Below are 23966 nucleotides of genomic sequence, written 5' to 3'. Positions count from 1 at the left end.
ATGGCTCATACAATGAAACACAGTCCCTGGAACCTACTTAGCAAAGGATTGGGTAACTATACATCCAAATCCTGCACTGAACTAACCAAATGCTTTGGGCTGCAAGTGTCACCTCCCTGAACTTGAGCTTCCTCATCTTGAAGATGGATTCAAGCTACCTTAGTGCCATGGTAAAACACCTGTATTCCCAGAGCTGGAGTCTCAGGGTGCACTATATTATACTGCAAAGTGCCTTCCACCTTACTGGACTTTTGTAAAGGGCAGGTATGTGCATGTATGCTTATGAATGATACATTCTTAGGTCCTTTACATGATCTAGCCTTCTTAGCTGTTTCTTATTGGTAAGCTTTGTGGAGGCAGGACTTGAGTTCTACTCTGAAGTTTATCTATTGGTGGCGAGAACAGGAGAGACTTGAGAAAGAGATGAAGAGGAATCTTCTTTTTTCTTGATCCCTTCCATGCAAGGCCCATTAGCTTAAATCACTGCTCTTTCCTGATGTTTGATCCAAAGCCTCATGATAGTGCTAGCATTGATCTTGGATGTGTTCAAAACCAGCCGCCATCTACAGAAAGGTATGAGTGTAAGATACCTATTGAAACTCATTTCCTCCCATTGCTACCACAGCTGTGCTGAGACCATATAGACCTTCACAGCACCTACTGTCTCCTGCTTGTTTTCCAGGTGAGACTGTGGAGATGAGAAGGTGGTGGACACACATGATGGAATGGAATCCTTCTGCTGTGCAACCACACCCCACCTTGCCCTGCCCTGCACCCCCATTGCGCCTGCCCATGCCAGCACTTCCTTCCTATGTTCTCACATCACACTCAAACTGGTGACACCACAGGAAAGAAAGACACAAGATGTTGGAATGGCTGTTTCCATGGACACAATCTCCATAGTGACAATATGGGGGAGGGGGGAGGGGGCTGATGAGGAAGGGGGGGTTAAAAGGGAGGGATAAAAATATATATATATAAATCTATTTTTAGTCTGGAAAGACTTTGTTTAAATGAAAGGTGCGCTATCCCTTTTGATTCTATTTTAAAATTATCTAGTTAACTCAAAATTTGTTCCAGTGATAATGAAATTTAAATGTGAAATTGAATTGAACAAACTCATCTCATAAAGGATGAGGTGTGGCTTGATCTTTAGCCTGTCTCACAACAATTCAGTGAGCACTAGACCAGGACTGAAGGAGCAGACAAATGATACCACCTTTCCTCTGGTCAGTCTGTCTCACAGGGGAGGTTTGTGGGGAGGGCAGAATGGGGATGGTCATTTTCAAAAGTGGGGGAATGATGTTTAAACTCAAAAATAAATTTTTTTCCTTTCCAGAAACACTATTTATTTTTAATTTTTTTTCTTTTTGGGGGTGATGGTGGTGGAATTGGTAGATGCCCCAAGGTCATGTCTGTGTCCTGGATCACTGTGGCTCCACCAAGTAGGTAAAGTGGCCCCACAGAAACAGATATACTGGCGCCCTCTTTCCTTGACACATTCCATGTAGCTAGGACCCATGGGGACCCACAGGATCCATGGAACCCATGGAGGCCCAGGCCTCTGCTGCTGAAATAGGCCAGGTCTGGGAGAGAACAGCGTGTGAACCATTTGGGTGGGTAAAGCTGGCCAGAACCACCCACTCTAACACTTTATTGCTTTCATTTTTATAATGGAAAAGGGAGCTTGTTAGATGTGTGGCCCCATGCTACGTGAATCTTTATGTTGTATTGTTTTGTTTTGTAAATTGTATAATTTTTAAATATATGAGTTTTAAAAAAAGAAAAAAGTACAAAAAAAAATCTTGTTAAGGCCTTAAGAAGGGATATGTGCATCTTTCAGGGGTCACTCTGCCGTGGGGATAAAATAGCTGTTTTACAAACAGTTTTATTTAAAAAAACAAAAATCGAAAAAAAATCAAAAAAATCAAAAACGTAATAAACTTCATTTTAACCTTGTGTCCTTTTTCATTTACTTTAAGTGAGTGTGTCTCTTCCTTCTTCAGGATCAGCCTCCCAAAGGGGACCTTGGCTGAAACCAGACCCAGGGTTCTTTTCTGCCCCATGGGACAATTCTGACTTTTTGAAGTTGACATGAGGATATATTCCTAATCAGCATTAATTTTAAGGATTGTAAATGTATAATTCAATGTTAATGGACTTTTTTTTTTTTTAAAGAGAACAGAAGAAATATTGGAAATAGTGTTTTGAGTTGGAAGTAAGTAATTATAAATGAGTTCTAGTGTGTTCATCAATTCAGGGCTGCAGAAATGGCAGGTTAATTTGCTTTAATGACTATACCGAGCAGTGTGGTCCATTTCTCACCTCACCTGCCTGGATGGTGGTATGGATGTGAGTGGTGTGCTGTGTCAGCCGTGGGACCCTGCTCAGGCAGCTGCACAAGACCTGAATAGAAATGATAAACACAGCTAAAATGCAATTGATAGATTTCAGGTGTCAAGGACTAAGTCATAAAACTTGAAAAATATGTATCTTGAGGAAAATACTCTCCTGACAGCAGATGTTTGTCACTTTGCCTTTTGTTCCTTTGTTTGCCTTTCCATTTGCTGATGATACCAGTCATGATTGTCTATGTCTTTCCATAAACTGGATTCAGAAAGAGTCTGAGGTGGGCAGTGGCCCTGTTAGGCTCCTTTTGATGACAGTTTTCTGATGTCTGCAGTACCCTAGCTGAGTGTGCCTTTCAGCTCCTGCAGTTTTTAAGGTCAGTGCATGTGTGTTGTAATAGATTTTTAAAAAGCAGCTTTTGGTTCACTGTCGTATTGGATGGAAGATGAGCTCCCATGTACCTGCATCCTCCAGTCATGTGTAGCCTATCCCATTATTAATGTCATCAGTGGAGGAGCATGTTTGTTGTAAGTGATGCACCTATATCAGCGTTTGCTCTTGGTGCTGTATGCTTCGTGGATTTGTACAAATTTATGATGCCCGTGTATCCCCATTACAGTCTCGTACAGGACAGTGTGCCACCAGCTGCTCCTCCATTTCCTCACCAAACCTGACAACCACTGATCTTTTTATCATCTTCATATTTTTTCCTTTTCTAGACTGTCATATAATTAGAGACGTATGTATGTGTATGTATGTATGTATGTATGTATGTATGTATGTATGTATGTAGCCATTTCAGATTGGCTGCTTCCAGTTTAGTAATTCACATTTATGGTTTCTTCACATGTTTATGGATACACAGCTTATTTCTTTGCTGCTGCCAAAAAATACTCCATTGTCTAGATATGCCCAGTTTTTCTAGCTTCTTGTTTGCCCAAGGATGTCTTGATTGCTTCCAATTTGGGCAATTATGAGTCGACCTGCCATAAATACTGTGCGGGTTCCTTTGTAGGTATAAGCTTTCAGATTACTGTGTCATGTGATGAGAATATGTTTTGTTGTAAGTAATGCTAAACTTCTTTTCAAATGAATATACCATTTATATTCTCATGACCCATGAATGGGAGTTCCTGTTGATTTACATCCTCACCAGCGTCTGGAGGTGTCTTTTATGTTGACTATGCTTGTAGGTATGTAGTAGATTCTTTCCAATACTCATTAAAAACTTTAAATTTTATTTCATTCTATGTCTATGGAACTTTTGCCTGCATGTACAACTGTGTGTCACTTGTGTGCCTAGTACATGTGGAGGCTGGAAGAGGGCAGAAGAGCCTCTGGAAGTGTTGTGAGCTGATAATGTGGGTGCTGAGAACTGAACCTAAGTCCTGTAAGGTCAGTGCTCTTAGCCATTAAGCCATCATCTCTCCAGCCCCTCTTTTAAGTGCATATTTAAATTGTAGACTTGCGATTGTTTTAGAATTATGTACATCCTAGCCATGGTTTCTATGTATTCAGTGGCATTGAATTTATATATGTTGTTTGGGAGCTAATATCCACGATTTTTACAACTTGCAAAACAGAAACTGCCCATTAAAAATTTCCTGAGAGTTTGGGCCTACTTTCCAACGTTCCACTGTCTTTGATCTCTGGCTCCCCCAAGTGATAGTTGTTGGGACTGCCACTCAAGAGACTTCCATCTTGTATTCGGCACTCTTGGGAGGAGCTGTGTGAGCTGGAAGTTTCTCCTCTTAATGGACCTGTGCTGGCTGGCTGCAACAGCTCCGTAATTGGTTTATAAAATTCTCATGAAAGGGTTTGGGTCTTACAGGCCTCATTGTGAAGCCTATTGGCTCAGGTGTCGACTCAACTCACCTTATCAGTGCAATACTTTTGAAGTCCAGTCTCATGACAATGTCCAGAGGGCCCACCAGTACATTGTGCCTTTCACCCCATGATAGAGGTCCCAGATTATGGGCAGTTTGAATTTTTCTTAAATAATAAATTTACATTGGCCAATAAATTGTCATGTGCAAGCAGTATTGCAGTATCGTGTGACACCACATTTACTTGACATTTTTTTTTCTGCTCTTGTAGCATGAAAACTTCCACGTCTGTGGATCCTGGGGAGGACTAATGACAGCAATACCTGGCACATAATCCTTGGAAGGCACAAGCCTCCTTTAATTTTAATTTAAGGTATGTTGAGAATATAACTACCACGAGTACAAAGTGGGAGAGTTGGTGACAGAAGGCAGCAGAGGTAATGGTGCCACAAACATTTTCCAAGAGAAAGGGATTACAGGACCCGAGGACAGTCTTCACTTTCCAAGAGCCAAAGTATAGTAGGACAAAGACTAAGACGTAGGGGCAAACTGTGCTCTTGTGCAAACTGATTTGCGATCCAGTCAGAGCCAACAGACATGATGAAGGCTTGAGTCATTGATCGCATCAAAGGATTTGTTTGGGTATTGATGGTTTTGGAGAGATGTCAGGGTCTAGAACAGGATTTCAGTCAGGAAACAGTGGAAAGAGGTGCTGGGACTGGTCAAGTCTCTTCTTAATGTTATGTAGGTCTTGTGCCTCAAGAAACTGAGGATAGGTGTACTGGTTCTGGCAAGGTCACTGCTGGTAATCACATCTAATACCAGCCCTTTTCTGAGCTTAGATAATACAATTCTCAGCAACATGGCAACATATCTTAGGCTGGGGAAGCAACTCAGTGATTGAGCATTGCTTTGAATGTCTGAGACCCTGGGTTCAGTAGCAACACACATAGCAAACCTCATGTGGCGGGTCTTGGTAAGTGCTCCCATATTCTGCTTTAGCTGCAGCACTGCTTCAGAGAGGTAACTATCCTACAGCTAGCCTGGATACCATTGGTTGTCATCAACAGATTGGAAACCATGCAGGAGGTGCTGGTAAAATGTGGAGAGAACTTCCTAGACCACCCACTGGTTCCCATCCAAAGACAAAGGGCTAGGGGGCACAGTGGCTAGCAAAGATGGCACAGAAGGGTCAGTGACCAGAACAGAAGCTAATGGGGATGATGATGTATGTAGTCAAGTGATACAATAAAAGCTACTGGATTCTACAGTGGAGTCTAAAAAAGAGAAATGGTATGTGGAAGGGATGGAGGACAGGCTCAGGGTGGGGCTGGCTGCTGAGCCCAGAGGTGGAGAGCGATGTTGGGAATAGGATGCACCACCAGGGATACTTGCTTACATGCACATGCATGTGGTACCCTGTTTGTCTTAGGGGTTCTATTGCTATGAAAAGATGCCATGACCATTGCAACTCTTAAAAGGAATACGTTTAATTTGGTTCAGGTATTCAGTCCATTATTGTGGAAAGTGTGGCAACATGCTCACAGACATGGTATTGGAGAGATAGCCAAGAGCTCTACATCTGGATCCACAGGCAGCAGCAGGAAGAGAGTGAAACACACTGGGCCTACCTTGAACATCTGAAACTTCAAAGCAGCACCTCAGTGGCACACACTTCCTCCAAGACCACACCTCCTAATGCCACACCTCATGGGTCTATGGGGTGGGATTTTCTTTCAAACTATCACATATCCCATGAACTGGAAGTGACAGGAGCAGCTGTTGACACAGGTATTCTGTGTTAACCCTGCACAGCTTCAGCCTACACAAGAAATCATTGGAGCAGTTAATGACTGAGAACGCTCACTGCTTCAGTACTAGTTGACAGGCCACTGGGTGATGGACTAAAGGACACAAGGAAGGGAGGAGAGGCGCCAGAGTGTGGGATAAGGTCAACTTAACCCATGTCCTCATTTCCAGGACTCCCATTCAGTCCTCACATAATCCTAGGTCAATCTGCAATGTGGTTTGTTGTTTAGAGTGTACCCACACGTTTTGTTTGGGTGCTGGATCTGGTAGAAGGAAACATGGAGGTTTGTCTTCATTCAGAAGGTACCACTGTGCTCACAGGAGTCTTTTGTAGAGCCAGCTTCATGCACTAGAGCCTCTCCCGAAGAGTTTTTATGCAGGAAGGATGCTGTGGAGCTGCACAGGCATGGGAAGGAGAGGGACAGCCCAAGTCTAAGACTCCAAAGAAGTTGAGGGTTTGTACTCCCATGTGATGGCCACACCAGCCTTTGAGATTTGCAAGCTAGAATAAGTTCTCTTGATAAACCAAGACTGTGAGGGACTTTAAAGGCTAGAACTGGAGATGAGACCAGTGATGAGTTGAGGAAGATGGCTAGGTTAATACTGGGCTAAACTGGGAACTGAGACAGGTCCTGGTGAACAGTGAACACAGGAGCACCCACACCCTTTCTGGGTGTCACAGGTGCTGAATACATTCCTGATGCTTCTGCACATCCCAGGACTGCCTGGCAAAGTCTGCCCTAGGCAGAAGGCACCTCTGCTGGGTGAGGTAATGGCAGGGTATAAGATGGCCTGATATCCTAAATAGCATCCTCAAGACCTTATTGATGCCTTGCTGGCTGAGATGGAAAAAGTGAGACTGTGGACATCAGTGTCTGGTGGGTTGGTTGTATGTCTGTTTTTAAAGCCAGTAACCTGGTACCTGGGCTGCCTGAAAACAGAACAATTATGGGACTTCTTTATGTTCCTGAGCCCACTGTCTGCCTGGCCCAGGACAGGAGGAACCCCAAGAGCAACTTCGATGATAACCTGTTTGTGGTTGCTGGAATGTAGCCATCTGACCCTGTTGGTTTGGGTTCTGTGCATGATCCTGCCCTTAGATAATGTGGTGTAAGGCTGAGGTTTGAGGCAAAACTATGGTTACAGTCCCAGACTTGTGACACATGTGGTTCCTAGCACTGGCTTGACCCAGATTTCCACAAAAGTAATGGGTATCTTTCTCACATGGATCAGCCTCAACACAGAGATGAAAACATTGGGTTGGAGTCTTTATACTTTTTCACTGAGGGAGTATGCTGTCTCCAGGCTATGTCCAAAAGGAGGCTGGTGGCATCATCGGGCAGGTGTGGCCTCCACAGAAAGCACCCAAGCCTGTATGCCCTTTACCACTGCCACGATCATGAGGTGCAGCACTTTGGCGATAAAATATCAGTGAATTTGTCCCATGTGACATCTTAGGAAATTTAAGTATAGGGCTTCAACATCCCCTAATTAATCATGGACTCTCCTCCCTAGCATAGCCACCCCAAATAAAGGCTACTTCATTCTGGATTTCCAGCATACCAATAGGAGTGCATGTACAGTGATGCAGCCATTGCCGATAGAGTTCCCAGGAAGTGAGAGAACAAATGAAAGCAAGTGCTAAACGATTTTAGAAAGCACTACACACAGACGCGGGGTTGGGCAAGGGGAACTATGGGGCTCCTTGTGGGGGGGGAGGCAAGAAGCCTCTAGGGGCAGAGTTTGTGCATATGAACTTAGTAGCTAGGATCTTGGTATTCCCATTAACCCCAGGTTCATACTCTGTGCCTCCTGCTGGGAAACATCACCAACCTGGCCATGGTGATGAAGGATGAGAGCTCCCTCCCCCCCCCCCCCTTTCCATCCTGAACACTTCCTGGAATCCCAGGGCCACTTTATGAAACAAGAAGTCTTCATGCTATACTTAGCAGGTTGCTGTGGGTTGTTTGTATCCTTGTGCCTTTTCTAGGGTGTCTTGAGGGATAGAGCCAGATCCTGGGCTGGCTTCATATGCCTTGGGGAGCTCCTGGCTAACATAAAACCCTTTAGTTTTTTGGCACCCAGTGGACAGTACTAGTACACTGACTGTGGCATTTTCAGTTCCAGTTAGCCCAAGCCCCTACGAGCTCTGTACAGTTGTACACTAGCAGAGGTACCAATTCCAGACTGATACATAATAAGTCTTAAGGTGGTCATTTGATTTCTTGATCTAACCTCAATTCTTGTGTACTGGGTTATCAGACAACAATCTACAACCAACCTTTACCATGTCATTCCTCCACAATAGCTTGTATGTTATGAAAAAGTCCTGTGTCAAGAGCAGTGGCATAAGCATGCAGATTCAACATGTGAGGCCAGCAGCAGAATACTACAAGTTCTAGGCTAGTAGGAGCTGTATAAACAATTCAAAAGCAGCCTGTATCTCTAATAATGATAAGACAAATAAATAAAAATGAAGGAAGGGAGAAGAGAAAGGGACACCTGTGCTGATGTTCAGCAAGTGCCAGCTAAACCTGTATCACACATAGATACCCATCAGTGGCTGCTGGTTTGGTGAGCACTGGACAAAGAAAATGAGTTTGTGTAAATCAGTACAGTTCCTTTTGGATGACAGATACTGGTGATGGTAGTCCCTAAGACCCTGTGATATTGCAAATTGCTGAAAGTATTCAGTTAGAAACGTTGCCATTCTCAAGGCTAAAGAGAAAATTTGTAGCAGTAAAAGGTGACAGACAACAACCCAGGGGATGATTCCTTGATGTCCTCTCTGAAGATACCTATCCAGACAGGAGAATGCTTCCAGCAACCAGTGTGACCTAGCAAATGTCAATGGGAAGTTAAGAAGTCTTAGAGAACTGAAAATTTGGGATTTGGTAGGGATAGGAGTAGGGAGGACAGTTCTGGAGGCATGGAGTACTCCACAGGGCCGACCTTCGTCTCCTTACCCTCCTAGATCAAACTTAAGCATTCCAAGACTCTGACCTAAACAGAATGCCCACAGCTCAGACTCCTTTTTTTTTTAATCCTTACCTCCTAGACACCAGTAAATGTTAACTCCCCATAGTCTGACTCCTCAAGAGTCAGACATATAAACAGTGCACTTTTGTTTCCCAGATGCCCAGACTTGAGTAATAACACAAACTTTTAATTACAACACTGTTTGGCCTATGGCTCAGGCATATTCCTAGCTAGCTCTTACGTCTTAAATTAACCCACTTCTATTAGTCTAGGTATTGCTACGTGACTGTGGCATTAATTACCTCATTTTCTACATGTCTTGTTTCTTCAACAGCTGGCTGGCATCTACTTGACTCCTCCCTTCCTCTCTTGTCCTCCCCTCCCCCGGAGTTTCAGCCTGGCTTTACTCTGCTAAGCCATTGGCCAAAACAGCTTTATTCATCAACCGATAAAAGTAAAACATGTAGGGGCTGGAGAGATGGCTCAGTGGTTAAGAGCATTGCCTGCTCTTCCAAAGGTCATGAGTTCGATTCCCGGCAACCACATGGTGGCTCACAACCATCTGTAATGAGGTCTGCTGCCCTCTTCTGGCCTGCAAGCACATACAGACAAAATATTGTATACATAATAAAAAATAAATATTTTTTTAAAAAAAAGTAAAACATGTACAGAAGGACATCCCACATCATCTCCCCCCTTTTTTTATCTAATTAAAAAAGGTTTTAACCTTAACATAGTAAAATTACATATAGAAAATAGGTATAAAGCAAAAATTATAGTTGAAATATTTAGTTTATTTACATTTGGCAAATTAAGAAAAATACTCTTATCTATTCTATCTGTGTGTATAGTTATGTATCTAATTTATCTTTGATCATAACTAAGAAAATTATGATTGTAACTATCTAGTCTTCAACTCCATCAAAGACCCCAGAATGATATATTATTAACTAAGTAAACAGGAAGTGCATTGTAAACAACTTCCAAAGTTCTAGAAATGATGTCTGGACAGTCACCCAAAGTTCTTTTGTAATGTTGGGGCATTCATCTTCATAATATCCAGCAGACTTTTCAGTGAAGCAGGAAATTTGAAGAGCTGTTCTGCCATGTACTAGCAAAGTTTGTCAGTTGCTGTCTTCTGTCCTACAGAATGTCTGGCAGTTTCTTCTTTGAAGTAGGAACTATGAAGAACCATTTGTCTTTTGGGAAGTTTGGCAGTCACTTTTCTGTGGGCCCTGCATGTCCAGTTCTTAACAGCATACCTAATCTAGCAGTCCAGGCAAGAACAGTTTCTTGCTCAAATGACTAGCCTTGTCACATTGAAGGCAAATTCCATAACAAGTTTCTTCAATATCTCTGAAGTAATTGATGCTGCCAAAAGCAGATATATCTCACTGTTAAGAAAAGTCTTAAGTTCTTAAAACATTTTAAATTCCATATTCTGTAGGTCTTTGAAAGGTTTGAAAAATACCTATATATATGAAATATATCTCTGCACATCTAGAAAACCTAATATGAGTAAAATTTGATTGTTATATGACTATCAATGTATATTTTTAATTATACATTACATTTTAAATGAGGTGCATAAACATAATACCTTAAACAAGAGGAGAAATCTATATATAGTGTAACAAAATTGACATCAGTTTGCATCAATAGACCAAAATTCATACTGATATAAAGTATTTATCTCTGTATCATATCCCCCCATTTTTAAAGAAATTTACTGTGACCATTACCATTTATAATCAACCCTTTTAAAGCGAAAACAAATATTTATAAACAATCGTTTTGGGAATTTGGGCGTAGTTTTCTCCAAATGCTTCCTGCTGTTTGTTGAGCGAAATATTTTTAGTGTTAACAGAGACTTTTTTTGGGGGGGGGGGGTCTTGTTCCATCAAACCACATTAGTCTGGAAAGAATCCACAGGATCTCGTCTTCTGTGGAAACAAAAGCAAAATCTCTTTTCCAAAGTAACATATCCTTAGGCTCAAATTATGAAGTCAAGATACCTTTTATAGATATGTTGGTTTAGCTTAGGCTTGTACAATGAAATGTCTCTGTAGTTAGCTAATTCACAGTCAAAATATTCAAAGAAAACACAATAATATACATAATCCAGACTCTGTATTTTCCATCTTTTCATGGCTTTTTTATGTTACTTTTACTGTCTCTTTAAGGACTTTGTTTTATTTTTAAAAATTATTTCTATAATTTTTAATGCCTATACCCATTTTCCTTTTTTTGAGCCCATGTACATTTTTAAACATATTAGACCCATGCTCATGTACATTTTAAAACACATTAGACCCATCTAGAGGTATATTTTTGTCAGAATATGCCTTTATTGCATATCCATAATCCTTTTTTGATTATTGCTTTAAACTGTAAGCAGGAATGGCTAGTATCAGAGCCACCACTTTGGCTGTTGGTTCCATCCTGCTCGGCTTTCCAACATGGCAGAGATCTGTTGACTGCTAGCTCTGGGAGTCTTGTTTACCACTCCAACTCTAGGAAATAGTTGTCCCATGCTGACACCAAGTAATTTACAGCATGCTGCCCACAAACCCCATTCAAGGGTTCTGTAGCAGGACCTCCCCAAAGAAACTGTCTCTTAAAGGAACCATGCAGTTTTTGCTGCTAATGTCGAGCAAGGAAACCTTCTCTTAAAGGAGCCACACCTTTGCTCACCGCCAGCAAACAGAGCCTATCTGAAAATATGTGGCTACCAAGAGGCTCCAATTGACTCTCCCTTTTTTGGGTCTAGAAGCCCCCCCCCCTTTAAAAAAAAACTTTCTTAGGCTTTATGTGGATATATGTTGCTGAATGTTGGGTGCCATTATGTAAACAGACTGTTCATTTCTTAGCCTGATTCAAATAAGCATATAGAAACTATTAATTACAACATTGTTTGGCCAGTGGCTTAGGCATATTCCTAGCTAGTTCTTACATCTTAAATTAACCCATTTATATTAGTCTATGTATTGCCATTTGCCCAGGGATTACTTCATTTTCCACATGTCTTCTTTCCTCTCGGTAGCTGGCTGGTATCTGCTTGACTTTGCCCGCCTCCCTCCCCCCTCCCCTCTCCCCCCTCCCTCCCTCCCTCCCCCCTCCTCCTCTCTCTTTCTCTCTCTGTCTGTCTGTTCAGATTTCCCACCTGGCTTTACTCTTCTAAGCCATTGCTTGAAATAGCTTTGTTCATCAACCAATAAAAGCAACACATATATATACAGAAGAACATCCCACATCACAGACGTTTATTTTGGAATGTAAAGGATTAACTCCCCAAACTGAGTTAACTCTTCTGTGAATAATAATATATTTTAGCTTCCAACTCATTCCCTATTTTCTGGTGGTGGAGCCAAGTCCTTATATGCAGCAGATCCTACCAGTGAACAAAACCCCCAGGCTCCCTGTGTTAGTATTTGGGAGCTCTGACCAAAATACTTGAAAGAATAACTCAAGTAGGGAAGATTTATACATTATCACCCTGTAGTGCATTTGCTTGGGCAGAACATCAAAACATCCAGAACAGATGAACGAGGAGGATGTTCACAGCATGCTGGACAGGAAGAAGGAGCTAGGACAAAGTCCACAATCTGTTTTTTCACCATTGTCCAGTAAAACCATTGTATTTTGAGCATACCAAGGGATTAATCCTATTTCTAGATCAAAAACCCTTATCTATCATTTATTGAAAGACCCTCAAACATGTCCTTTAATGACCTCCAAGGGCATTTCTCAATCTAGGTTCAATGTTGTCAAGTTCACTGATAACAGGCAACCAACTCCACTGTCCATCCACAGATTTTTTTTTTTTTATCTTCAGAACTGAAGTTCTAGGCCAGAGAGGTAGCTCCGTCAGGAAAGGCACTTGTTGCACAAAACTGGAAACCTGAGTTTGATCCCCAGAAACCATGTAAAGGCAGCAGGAAAGAATCAACTCCTCATAATTGTTCTCTGAAGTCCTCATGTGCTCACATATTAAACACACATACAAACACACAATTTAAAAGGAAAAGTTAAAAACTCTGTCCATAGATGATAGCTCTCCATACCTCCCCACATTAAGCTACTAATAACGGTAGACTTTATTTGAATTTACATAATGTAATCCCACTTTTTTTTTGTTTGTTGGCTTATTTCACCTCCAGTTCATTTGCGCTGTGTGTAGCTAATGTTTGGTAACATTTGTGGTCTCAATATTTCATATAAATTTTAGGAATTTTGGAATCTGGTAGGGATTGTATTGAATGCTTAAATCCTATTGAGTAACAGAATTTCCATCTAACCTGTGAACAATAAAGCAATCCTTGCTTCCCATATTAATGTTCTCTAAATTTTTACTTCTTGGCAGGTATGATGGCACACGCCTTTAATCCCAGTACTTGGAAGGCAGACAGATCTCTGTGAGTTCTAGGCCAGCCGGGTTTACAGAGCAAATTTCAGGACAGCCAGAGCTACACAGAGAAGCCTTGTCTCAATCCTGCCATCCCCCAAAAAAACAAACCAAAAGAACAAACAAAATAAATTTTACTTTGGCAGTGCATTCTATTTACATATTTTTCACTCACTTCTGATGATTTTTATAGGTCACTGTGCAAATAATTTATTCATTGTGTTCTATATGTGTACACGTGTTTGTGTGTGACTTCTTCAGAGGAGAACAAATGTACATGTATGCATGTCCTCACTGCTGTGTGGAAACCAGAAGCCAAAGTTGAATGTATTCTCCAATTGTTCTCCACCTTGTTTATTGAGATAGGGTTTCACTGAACTTGGAACCCACTCACTGAGCTAGACTGGCTGGCCAGCAACTGAGCACCCAACTTTTCTGCCTCCCTAGCCCTGGGATTGCACTAGTGGTTGGTGGGTCCAGATGCTCGGGAATGAATGCATGTCCTCATGCTTACACAACAAGCAGCATACTGTGAGAGTCACTGACTTACCCTTAAATATTTGTTCTTTTTGGTGCTATTTTATATATAATACCACTTGTGATTCAATTCTCAGATGGTTCATTGTTAGGTTAAAAAACAACAAGTGGTTTTCTTGTGTTACCTAATATCTTTGCTGAATTTGTTTAATGTTCTTATATGGTATCATGAAACCTCCCCGTCACCTACATGTACAATTTTATAATCTATGATTAAGGATTATGGTCCTTCCTACCTGGGATTCATTGTCTCAAGTGAACTGTGGTCCTGTGTCTCACAGACATGATCACACTTGTACAACACTCAGAACCAAGAACTTCCAGTGTGTCCAGCATATTCCATTGGAGTTCAGGTTTTCATGAGAATGATGGCCCTGCTCACCCACATAAGAAACAATGCCACTGGGTAACCCAATTCAGTGGCTGCTGGGCATTGCCTACACCCTATGCCCTTGGACTCTGTTCTTTGTGACGAGAAGACATGAGGTCATGTCAGCTCCAGAACAGTTTCAGCCCACTGACAACTACCTCTACAACTTGGGAAGTTGAAATTGAGATTTGTTCAGTATGATGACATAATTCAACAGTTTCATTTGTTTTCATTTTGGGAATAAACAAAAACATCCAGGAATTATATATGAGGCTGATTCTCAGTATTTTACATATGTCATCTCAAGCATAAATTCTGTGGCTTGTGTTTCCGTAGGTAGTATCCTGTCATACCATGAGGGGTGATGTAACCATTCAGGTATGGGAGTTTCACCACCAACAAACAAACCCAGGCCATCCTTTGCCCAGATGACCTTTCCCAAGTCAGCACTCTGAGTCACAATGACCCCAGTGAGTCATCACTCTTCCTAAGCTGACTGGCTTTGCACTTCCCACCAGGCCTAGGGAAAGAAAGCACAGAGCTAGGAATGGCTCTAGGTGGCACTGTTGGTCTTCACTCTAGTGAACCCAGGCAGTTGAAGCCAGCAAAGGGAAGGACACACAGGACAGTCGAGGACAGACATGCCCAGGTTCCATTTGTTTTCTTCCAGAGGAGTCCAAAGGACAGTGATTAACTATCTGTTGACATATGAACAGAGAATTGTGAATCTGGGAACACTGCTGGCCAATGACAGCCCAGGACTCAGTTCCACCTTCCTGGTGTAGACATGGTACATCTGTGCAGCTGACACGGATTCCAAAACCCCAGTCCCCATGGAAGTCACACTGCTCTTACAGGACACAAGTGTTCATGTGGCTGAGGGGCCATGGACTGAGGATGAAGGGAAGCAAACAGTGCTAGCAGGCAGATGTTACCAGAGCATCCAGGTCATCTCCCATGAGCTGGTGACAGACCAGGAACCTGTACAACATACAGTGTGTGACACCCCCCACCTGCTCCATGCACTTACCTCTCAGGGCCTCACTCAGCCTGAAGTAGGAAGATCAGACCCAGTCAGCACCATGGCTTCTCTTTCACGTCATCACACGTGACACACAGAAGAGAGGTGGAGACCTGAGGCGAGGCAGAAGGTGTGACAACTAGCATCCAGGCCTAGCCGCTGGGTCTCTGAAGTTACCCTGGGAGGGTCCTGGAGCAAACCAGGAGGAAGCCACCATCCTGAGCCTATGAGTGACCAGAGCACAGTTGTCTCTGTCCCTCCACTCCTGACTGTGACCCAGGCTGGTGTCCTGACTCACATTCAGGGCACAATTCAGTCACATGCTTCTGAACAAAGATCGCTGTCTGTGGTCTAACCTAGAACACCATTCTGTGTAACTGGGTTTTGCATGGCCAGGAGTCATGGAGAGGAACAGGAAGCAGACTTGGGTCTTCAGGACGTCAACAAGCATGGAATCCTCCACAGGCCCTGGTGACACAGATGTGGGCAGAGAAGGGGGCAGCAAGGGTAGCTGAGAGGAGATGACCCAGGGTCTAGTCCTTGCTGAGGGCTGTATAGTGTGAATCTGGCTCTAACTCAGCTCCTGTCTCCCTTCTGCCACTGGAGGGGCAGCAGAGATCACCTGCCTGGATTCCACTGGGACTTCTGAGTCTTTGATCTTCACAGCTCTGGATCCCCAGCAAGGACAGCACCTGCAGCTTCGTTGACCCCAGGAGTTATGACTTGGTACATACAGTGTGCCCAGCACACAAGTGCCATTTGTTGGAAGGCTAGGAAGTCATCTTGCATTTTCCCCATGGCCGCCCATACTAACCACAGACCTCTGGCATGAGTAGAAACAAAGGGTGAATAAAGGAAGGAGATCACCATGTGACTAGCAGCTCACCTAACCTAAAGGTCACCAGTGACTATCTCGTAGTTGTTGGCATTTCTCAGCATTCTTGGATCTGAAGGAAGAAGGGCCCAGGTTCTATGTCAGGCCTTCCTGGTCTATTCCGCTACCTCACACCTGTCCACAAGACTCAAGAGGCCGCAGCCACCGTCCTCTCCCTGCTCCTGACTCACTACAAAACCAATCAGAGACATTTACTCTTTTTTATTCTTTTTAATTTTTTTATTGATTTTATCAAGCTATACATTTTCTTCTGCTCACCTCCCTTCTTCTCCCCTCCCCTTCTGCCCTCTCCCATGGTTCCTTTGCTCTCAATTTACTCAGGAGATCTTGTCTTTTTCAACTTCCCATGTAGATCAGATCTATGTATGTCTCTCTTACGGTCCTCATTGTTGTCTAGTTTCTCTGGGACTGAATTGCAGGCTGGTTTTTCTTTGCTTTATGTCTAAAAGCCACTTATGAGTGAGTACATATGATAATTGGCTTTTTGGGCCTGGGTTACCTCACTCAATATGATGTTTTCTAGATCTATCTTTTGCATACAAATTTCAAGATGTCATTTTTTTCTGCTGTGTAGTACTCCATTTTGTAAATGTACCACATTTTCTTTATCCATTCTTTGGTTGAGGGACATTTAGGTTGTTTTCAGGTTCTGGCTATGACAAACAATGCTGCTGTGAACATAGTTGAGCACATATCTTTGTGATACTATTGAGTATCTTTGGGATATATACCCCAAACTGGTATTGCTGGATCTAGAGGTAGGATGTTTTCTAATTTTCTGAGAAATTGCCATACTGATATCAAAAGGAGCTGTACCAGCTTGCATTCATACCAGCAGTGGAGGAGTGGTCCCTTTACCCCACATCCTCTCCAGCATAAGTTGTCATCAGTGTTTTTGATTTTGGCCATTCTTACAGGTGTAAGATGGAATCTCAGATTGTTTTGATTCACATTTCTTTGAGGGCTAAGGATGTTGAGCATTTCCTTAAGTGTCTTTCAGCCATTTTAGATTCCTCTGTTGAGAGTTCTCTGTTTTGGTTTGTATTCCTTTTTCTTTTTCTGTTTAACTTGTTCTTTTGATGACCAATTTCTTGAGTTCTTTGTATATTTTGGAGATCAGACCTCTGTCTGATGTGGGGTTAGTGAAGATCTTTCCCCATTCTGTAGGCTGTCATTTTGTCTTGTTGACCATGTCCTTTGCTTTTCAGAAGCTTCTCAGTTTTTAGAAGGTCCCATTTATTGTTTCTCTCAGTGTCTGTGGTAATTGGGTTATATTCAGGAAGTGGTCTCCTGTGCCAGTGTGTTCAAGTGTACTTCCCAGTTTTTCTTCAATGAGTTTCAATGTGGTTTGTTTAATGTTGAAGTCTTTTATCCATTTGGATTTAACTTTTGTGCATAGCGATAGATATGGATCTATTTTCATTCTTCTACATGTTGATATCCAGCTATGAAAACACCTTTGGTGAATATGCTTTCTTTTTTCCATTTGATATTTTTTGCTTCTTTGTCAGAAATCAGGGTTTGTAGGTATGTCGGTTGATATCCGGGTCTTCAGTTCAATTCCATTTGTCCTTCTTTCTGTTTTCATACCAATACGAGGCTGTTTTCAGTACTGAGGCTCTGTAGTAGAGTTTGAAGCCAGGGTTTGTGATGCAGAGGCCATGTGTCCTAAAGTGCTGTATTTTTGTGTCCTGTCAACAGAGCGCTCCTTGTGCCTCCATGGCGGTCTTTGCCATGTCTGTGGCAATGTTCACAAGTCCCTCAAAACTGCCTGTGTAGCACGAGGGAGACACCCAATCCGTCCCCAGTATGATAACGGTGAACACAAGGCTCCACCCAGCAGGAAGTAAAAGGTGAATAAAATTAGACAGTGGCCTCCCTGTGACAAGTACCTGGACATCCTGCTGGTCTCTTAAGAGTTGTGGACAGTTTCCTAGGTTTTTCAGATTAGAGCTAAGAAGTTCCCAGGTTATGACATTGACCTTCCTCATGCACTGAGTGACCTCACACCTGTACTCATGGCTCCCTTGGATGGAGCTGCCTTCCCCACACTGCCTCTCACTCACCCTCATTGTCTAGCCACACAAGCCTCTTCAGTGACCCTTGCTACACAGTGACAGTGCCTGCAGAATCAGTCACACCTCCTGTCCTATGAGTCGAGTGTTCAATGGAGCTTCAAACATATCCTCGTACATTCTGAAACAATGGCCGCAGGCACCCTACTCTTCCAGTGTGGCACATCACTGAATGACTTCGCTATAGCTTGTGATCCTGTACCTTGAAGCAGGGTCCACTGGTCCTCTGCCCACTGTGCTCACAGTGCCAAACCCTACATAACCACTGTGGTCAGCTCCCTGAGGAGAAGCTGAAGCTATTCCCATTAAGAAGTACCCATAGAGAGAAGAGAGGGCATGAACCTCTGAGGCTGACTTGCCCTGGACTTGTCTGATGATGTCCTGCTACACAACCGGACTGAAAAGTAAACACAGCTACTTGGCTCAAGGCAGAGAGCAAAGTGCAGCTTTCTCCCCTTCATAAGGGACCAGGTGCCCAGTCTGTCCTCAGAGTGTCTTTTCTGATCCTAGGTGTCTGGATCAGGCATTCCCCAACCAGCCTGGGAAGCAGGGGCAGCCATGGCACTGCTGACTGGAGATGGCCTGTGGTCTGTGGTCCTGTTCACGGCCATCTTCCTGCTCCTGGTGGACCTGATGCACCGACGCAAGTTCTGGACTTCCCGCTACCCTCCAGGTCCTGTGCCCCTACCTGGGCTGGGCAACCTTCTGCAGGTGGACTTCGAGAACATGCCCTACAGTGTGTACAAGGTGAGAGAGATGGCGGTGGAGGGCAGTAGAGGTCATGGTGCTCCCAGCAGTACATGGTGGTGCTGAAGCCTCAGGATAGACAGAAAGATGGCCACAAAGAGAGAGATGGCTTAGTGGTTGCCTTGTGAAACTTACTTCTCATTAGGAGGATACTGTGGACTTTTTAAGAGCAGAGACATATATGGAAAAGGCCATGGAGGCAGGCGTAGAGTGGGCTTGGACAGGAGAGGGGTCAGGAAGGTCACAGTTCCCTTGTGATCCCATCAGTGGCTGAGGTCTCAGGGAGAGGGAAAGAGTCAGGTTTCATTGTAGCGTGTCAGTGAGGATGGGCACTGTTTGCTATAATCTCTTGTTGCTGTACGGTCTCAGGTCTTTCTAAGCATCTCAGTAACCTGAATTCCCTCATGTATGGTGGGGTATGAGGGAGCACGGACCTTTTTCTAGCAGGTGACGTCTTAATTATCTTGTCTACTATGAGAACATTGCTGGATTTAGAAGATAGGATCATGCAGGCATAAGGTTTCATACCTTAGGTTAGAGACATAGGTCAGTGATAGAGCATTTGCCCAGCATAGGGTAGGACCAAGGTTCAATAATGCATACCATAAAATGTGGTTATGTGCAGCCACACACATGACACACACACACCCCGACATACATACATGTGTTGTACTTGGATTGTCCAGTCTGCTAGGGATCTCTACTTACTAAGCATTCTGAACCTCTACTTCAGCTTCGACAGCGCTATGGTGACGTGTTCAGCCTGCAGATGGCCTGGAAGCCCGTGGTTGTGATCAATGGACTGAAGGCGGTGCGGGAAGTGCTGGTGACCTGTGGAGAGGACACTGCTGACCGCCCTCCAATGCCTGTCTATGGTGTCATGGGCTATGGGCCCAAAGCAAAAGGCAAATAGCTATAGTGGGGACAGGGCAGAGAGAATAGGGCTTGAGGAGCAGTGACCAGAAGATGGACAGGGCCTAATAGAGGAGATGTGTTCAGATAATGCAACTGAAAATCACTGCATGGAGGGTGGAGCCTCCAAAGTGGCATGTGCTGATTGTGATAGCAAAGTGCTGGGGCGCTGATGGCTCAGACTGACCACAGGGAAATGTTGGGAGCAGAGCAGACAGCACAGCCACGTATCCTTGGTTACACACAGATGTCCCTGCAGGTGTGGCCTTAGCACCTTATGGACCTGAATGGCGAGAACAGCGGCGATTCTCTGTGTCCACCATGCGAGACTTCGGCCTGGGCAAGAAATCCCTGGAGCAGTGGGTGACAGAGGAGGCTGGACACCTCTGTGATGCCTTCACCAAGGAGGCTGGTGGGTGACAGATGAGATGTAGAGATGTGGGCATGCACTTAAAAACAACATCATGACTTGCTTGCATCTCTGTTCCTAGGCCAAGCATTTAATCCCAGCACCCTCCTGAACAAAGGTGCATGCAATGTGATTTCATCCCTCATTTATTCCCATCGCTTCGAGTATGAAGACCCTTTCTTCAATGGGCTGATCAAAACATTACAGGAAAGTTTTGGAGAGGACACTAGCTTCATTGCTGAGGTATGAGACTCAGGGCAGTCAGTATGCACGGCCACTTCTGTCCTGTAAAATCAGAATGAATATTCATTCACGGGGAATAGGGTGAAGACCTTGTGTGATAGTCAAATGCAGGAGGAAAACCCTTGTCCTTGGCAAATCTCAGGTAACAGGCAGGGAAGAGTGGACCACGGTCAGGGGCTCTAGAAAGGGGGTGAGGCTCTGCCCCCGTCTACATGGAAACCACGTAAGCCTGTTAGATGTACACAGTAGAATAGACATTTTGTTCACCCTGGGCTCAGTCAACCTACAGGGAGGACAGGAGGATGCAGCAGGTGATGTCTGGGGATATACAGACCCTGAGTCCTCTGTAGACGAGTCTGGGAACTAAAAAGAAAAGTGCTGGGAACTGAGTCTGGTCCAGGTGAACACTGAGCAGAAACAGCATCCAGGGTCAAGAGAGATGACCTGTGGGTGAGGAACTTCCCAAGGAAGCCTGGAGTTCTGAACTGGATCCTGGGACTCACATGGGAGACAGATCCTACTCTACAAATTGTTCTCTGACTCCAAACAGGAGTTTTGTGCGCATGTACGTGTAAGAGTGTACATGCAGGCACACACACACACACACACACACACACACACAATTCTTAATAAAAATAAAAATACCTAGACCTGTACCTTTGACAGCTGGTGAACACATTTCCGGTGCTTCTGCGCATCCCAGGGCTCACTGGTAAAGCCTTCCCCAAAATGAAGGCATTGACGAACTCACTGGATAAATTGTTGACGGAGCACAAGGGAACCTGGGATCCTGCCCAGCCACCCCGAGACCTGACAGATGCCTTCCTGGCTGAGATGGAGAAGGTGAGAACAGCAGTAAAGATGGGGACAGGACCTTTGGGCTGAAGTGTTCTGTGAGTTGTGATGCCAGGCAAGTGGGGTTTGTATGTCATCCATGACCCCAACACCTTCGGTCTTGAACACAATGGTGAATCATGTTGGGGTTTACTCCCTGTGTCCCTGAGCCTACCTTCTCTGTCTGCCCAGGCCAAGGGGAATCCTGAGAGCAGCTTCAACAATGGGAACCTGCATGCAGTAGTATCTGACCTGTTCACTGCAGGGATAGTGACCACCTCAACCACACTGTCCTGGGCCCTGCTGCTCATGATCCTACACCCGGATGTGCAGAGTGAGCCTGGCTGAGCCTGTGAGGGAGGGTGAGGGAAGAAAGATAGAAGTATTAGAGAAGCTGGGGGCTCCAGCTTCACCTTGACCCAGACTCCCACAATTCTGATGGCAGTCTTAAGTCACTTACTCCCCCAGTGGTAGAAGGTCAAGTTAGAACCACTAAGGGACTGCTTCACTGAGGGGAGGCTGTTCCTCCAGGCCGCGTCCAACAGGAGATTGATGAAGTCATAGGGCAGGTGCGGCGTCCAGAGATGGCAGACCAGGCCCGCATGCCCTACACCAATGCTGTCATTCATGAGGTGCAGCGATTTGGTGACCTTGTCCCAGTGAATATACCACACATGACATCCCGTGACATTGAAGTACAGGGCTTCGTCATCCCCAAGGTAGGCATGGTCACTCTCATCCCAGGGTCACCACTGGGCAAAGAAAGGCTATAATGACCAAGATCTGTACATCCTGGATTTGCAGATGGTGAAGGCACCAGTCTGGGTGTGAGTACACTGCAGCCATCGCCCAGGACTCCCCGGGGAAGAGGGATGGCTAGTGGAATAAGCCACAGGATTGCAGGGAGCGCTACACACAGGGGCAGCTTCTGATTTGGGTACTTAGGGTGGCTTTCTATTATGGTCTTGAATGGTACCAGAAAATGGTACCAAGGGGATCTGAGGTTGAGGTGAATGAAAGAACCCCGTGTATACAGGAAGAGGTTGTGCATGTGACCATGGTAACCTGGGTACTGGCAGTCCTACCACAGTCCGTGTTCACACCGTGTGCCTCCGCCAGGGGACGACCCTCATCACCAACCTGTCCTCAGTGCTGAAGGATGAGACTGTCTGGGAGAAGCCCCTCCAATTCCATCCTGAGCACTTCCTGGATGCCCAGGGCCGCTTTGTAAAGCATGAGGCCTTCATGCCATTCTCAGCAGGTCCTGTGGGATGCCTGTCTCCATGTCTGTTCCCAGGGTGCCTTGGAGGGCAGAGCATCCATCAGGCCCCAGACTGACAGAGTCCCTCTTCCACCCACAGGCCGCCGAGCTTGCCTTGGGGAGCCCCTGGCCCGCATGGAGCTCTTCCTCTTCTTCACCTGCCTCCTGCAGCGCTTTAGCTTCTCAGTGCCCAGTGGACAGCCCCGACCCAGCGACCATGGCATCTTCGCATTGCCAGTTTTCCCCGCCCCCTACGAGCTCTGTGCAGTTGTGCGCTAGCAAGGACAGCAGCTCCATCCTTCTCCCCAGCTTGTACTGATTGATGTCCAATAAACCTGGTCTGTGGTTCCACTCAGATTGCAGGTCCTACCTCCATACTTGTCTGCACTGTGTTCCAAGACAACAGGCTACAATCAGTTTTTACCCTCTGTCTCAGACCTCCCCTATGAACAACTTTCATGTTGTGAGCAGAATTTACTTAACGAACAGCAGTGGCACAGGCTTGCAATATAGCACAAGGTAGGCTGAGGCAAGAAGATTGCAGGTTCAAGGCCGGCCTGGGCTGTATGGCCTTGACTATTTATTGAGAGCCTTTCTAAAAAAAAAAAAAAAAATGGCAGGTGGAGTGGATCAGGAGGTGATGAAGAGACTAGGAGGGAACAAAGGGGAGATTGAGAGGGGGAAGCATCGGGACAAAGTAGGAAGTTGTGTCGGTGTCCAGGTGTCCAGTGATTGACTGTAGATCACAGGCAAAGGCCGATGATGGCTGCGGGGTTGGTGATACACCACAGACAGAAGTCAGAACTCTGTGTTTCCTGTGAGGAAGTGTGAATGACGTGTTGTGGATTCAGCACAACTCTTGTTTGGGGACAGATGTTGGTGTAGATCCCCAGGATCCTGATGTCACACATGGTTAGGGGGTCTCTCACTGCTAGAGAAGCTGCTGTCCTCACAGCTCAGCTTGCTGCAGTGAAGGGATGCAGGAGAACATCTGCTGTAGGAAAGGTGTCAGAATCCAGGAGGATGTGCTGATCCTGCTGTGCTGTCAGGGGCCATCTCTCCAGACTGGGGAGAGTGCTCCCGCAAGCCTGTGGGCATGATATAATGTGTATTTCTCACTAGGAAAGCTGAAGAATCTTGGAAATTGGGGGTTTTGTGGATCCGGGGAGTCCATTGAGGCGTGTATCAGCCATCAGGTGGCACCTGAGGAGGACAGGAGTGTGGTGCGGGAGAATTGTCTGTATTCTGTCAATCATGTTTTAAATAAACACTGATTGGCTAGGCAGGAAGTATT

At 44.7% G+C, this 23966-nt stretch overlaps 2 protein-coding genes across 7 annotated transcripts in view; both read left to right on the top strand.

Moving 5' to 3' along the window:
• The window catches only part of Tcf20 (transcription factor 20), a 169348-nt gene extending 168431 nt beyond the window's left edge, over positions 1–917 (top strand). For all 5 annotated transcript variants that reach the window (XM_057791731.1, XM_057791730.1, XM_057791732.1 and 2 more), the window contains one exon: positions 683–917. Coding sequence is in view for 1 of the 5 variants with exons in the window: in XM_057791734.1 (XP_057647717.1) it covers positions 683–700 (18 nt within the window). In the remaining 4 variants the exon portion in view is untranslated. The remainder of the gene's footprint in view (positions 1–682) is intronic.
• Positions 918–3700: 2783 nt separating this feature from the next.
• LOC130888623 (cytochrome P450 2D20-like) lies at positions 3701–22951 on the top strand. Of its 2 annotated transcripts, XM_057791842.1 has the most exons (11): positions 3701–3744; positions 4447–4548; positions 18777–19013; positions 19747–19918; positions 20185–20337; positions 20417–20577; positions 21244–21420; positions 21604–21745; positions 21943–22130; positions 22531–22672; positions 22773–22951. In XM_057791842.1, exons 3-11 carry the CDS (start codon positions 18825–18827, stop codon positions 22949–22951), a joined length of 1503 nt encoding a protein of 500 aa, XP_057647825.1. In that variant the 5' UTR covers positions 3701–3744; positions 4447–4548; positions 18777–18824. The 2 variants fall into 2 exon arrangements, with proteins under 2 accessions (XP_057647825.1, XP_057647824.1); XM_057791841.1 differs by lacking the exons at positions 3701–3744; positions 4447–4548 and having other exon boundaries at positions 18744–19013.
• The last annotated feature ends 1015 nt before the right edge of the window (positions 22952–23966 follow it).

This window comes from Chionomys nivalis, chromosome 17 (assembly GCF_950005125.1).
Source record: "Chionomys nivalis chromosome 17, mChiNiv1.1, whole genome shotgun sequence".
Taxonomy (NCBI): Eukaryota; Metazoa; Chordata; class Mammalia; order Rodentia; family Cricetidae; genus Chionomys; species Chionomys nivalis.
This window is presented reverse-complemented; position numbering and strand designations above follow the sequence as displayed.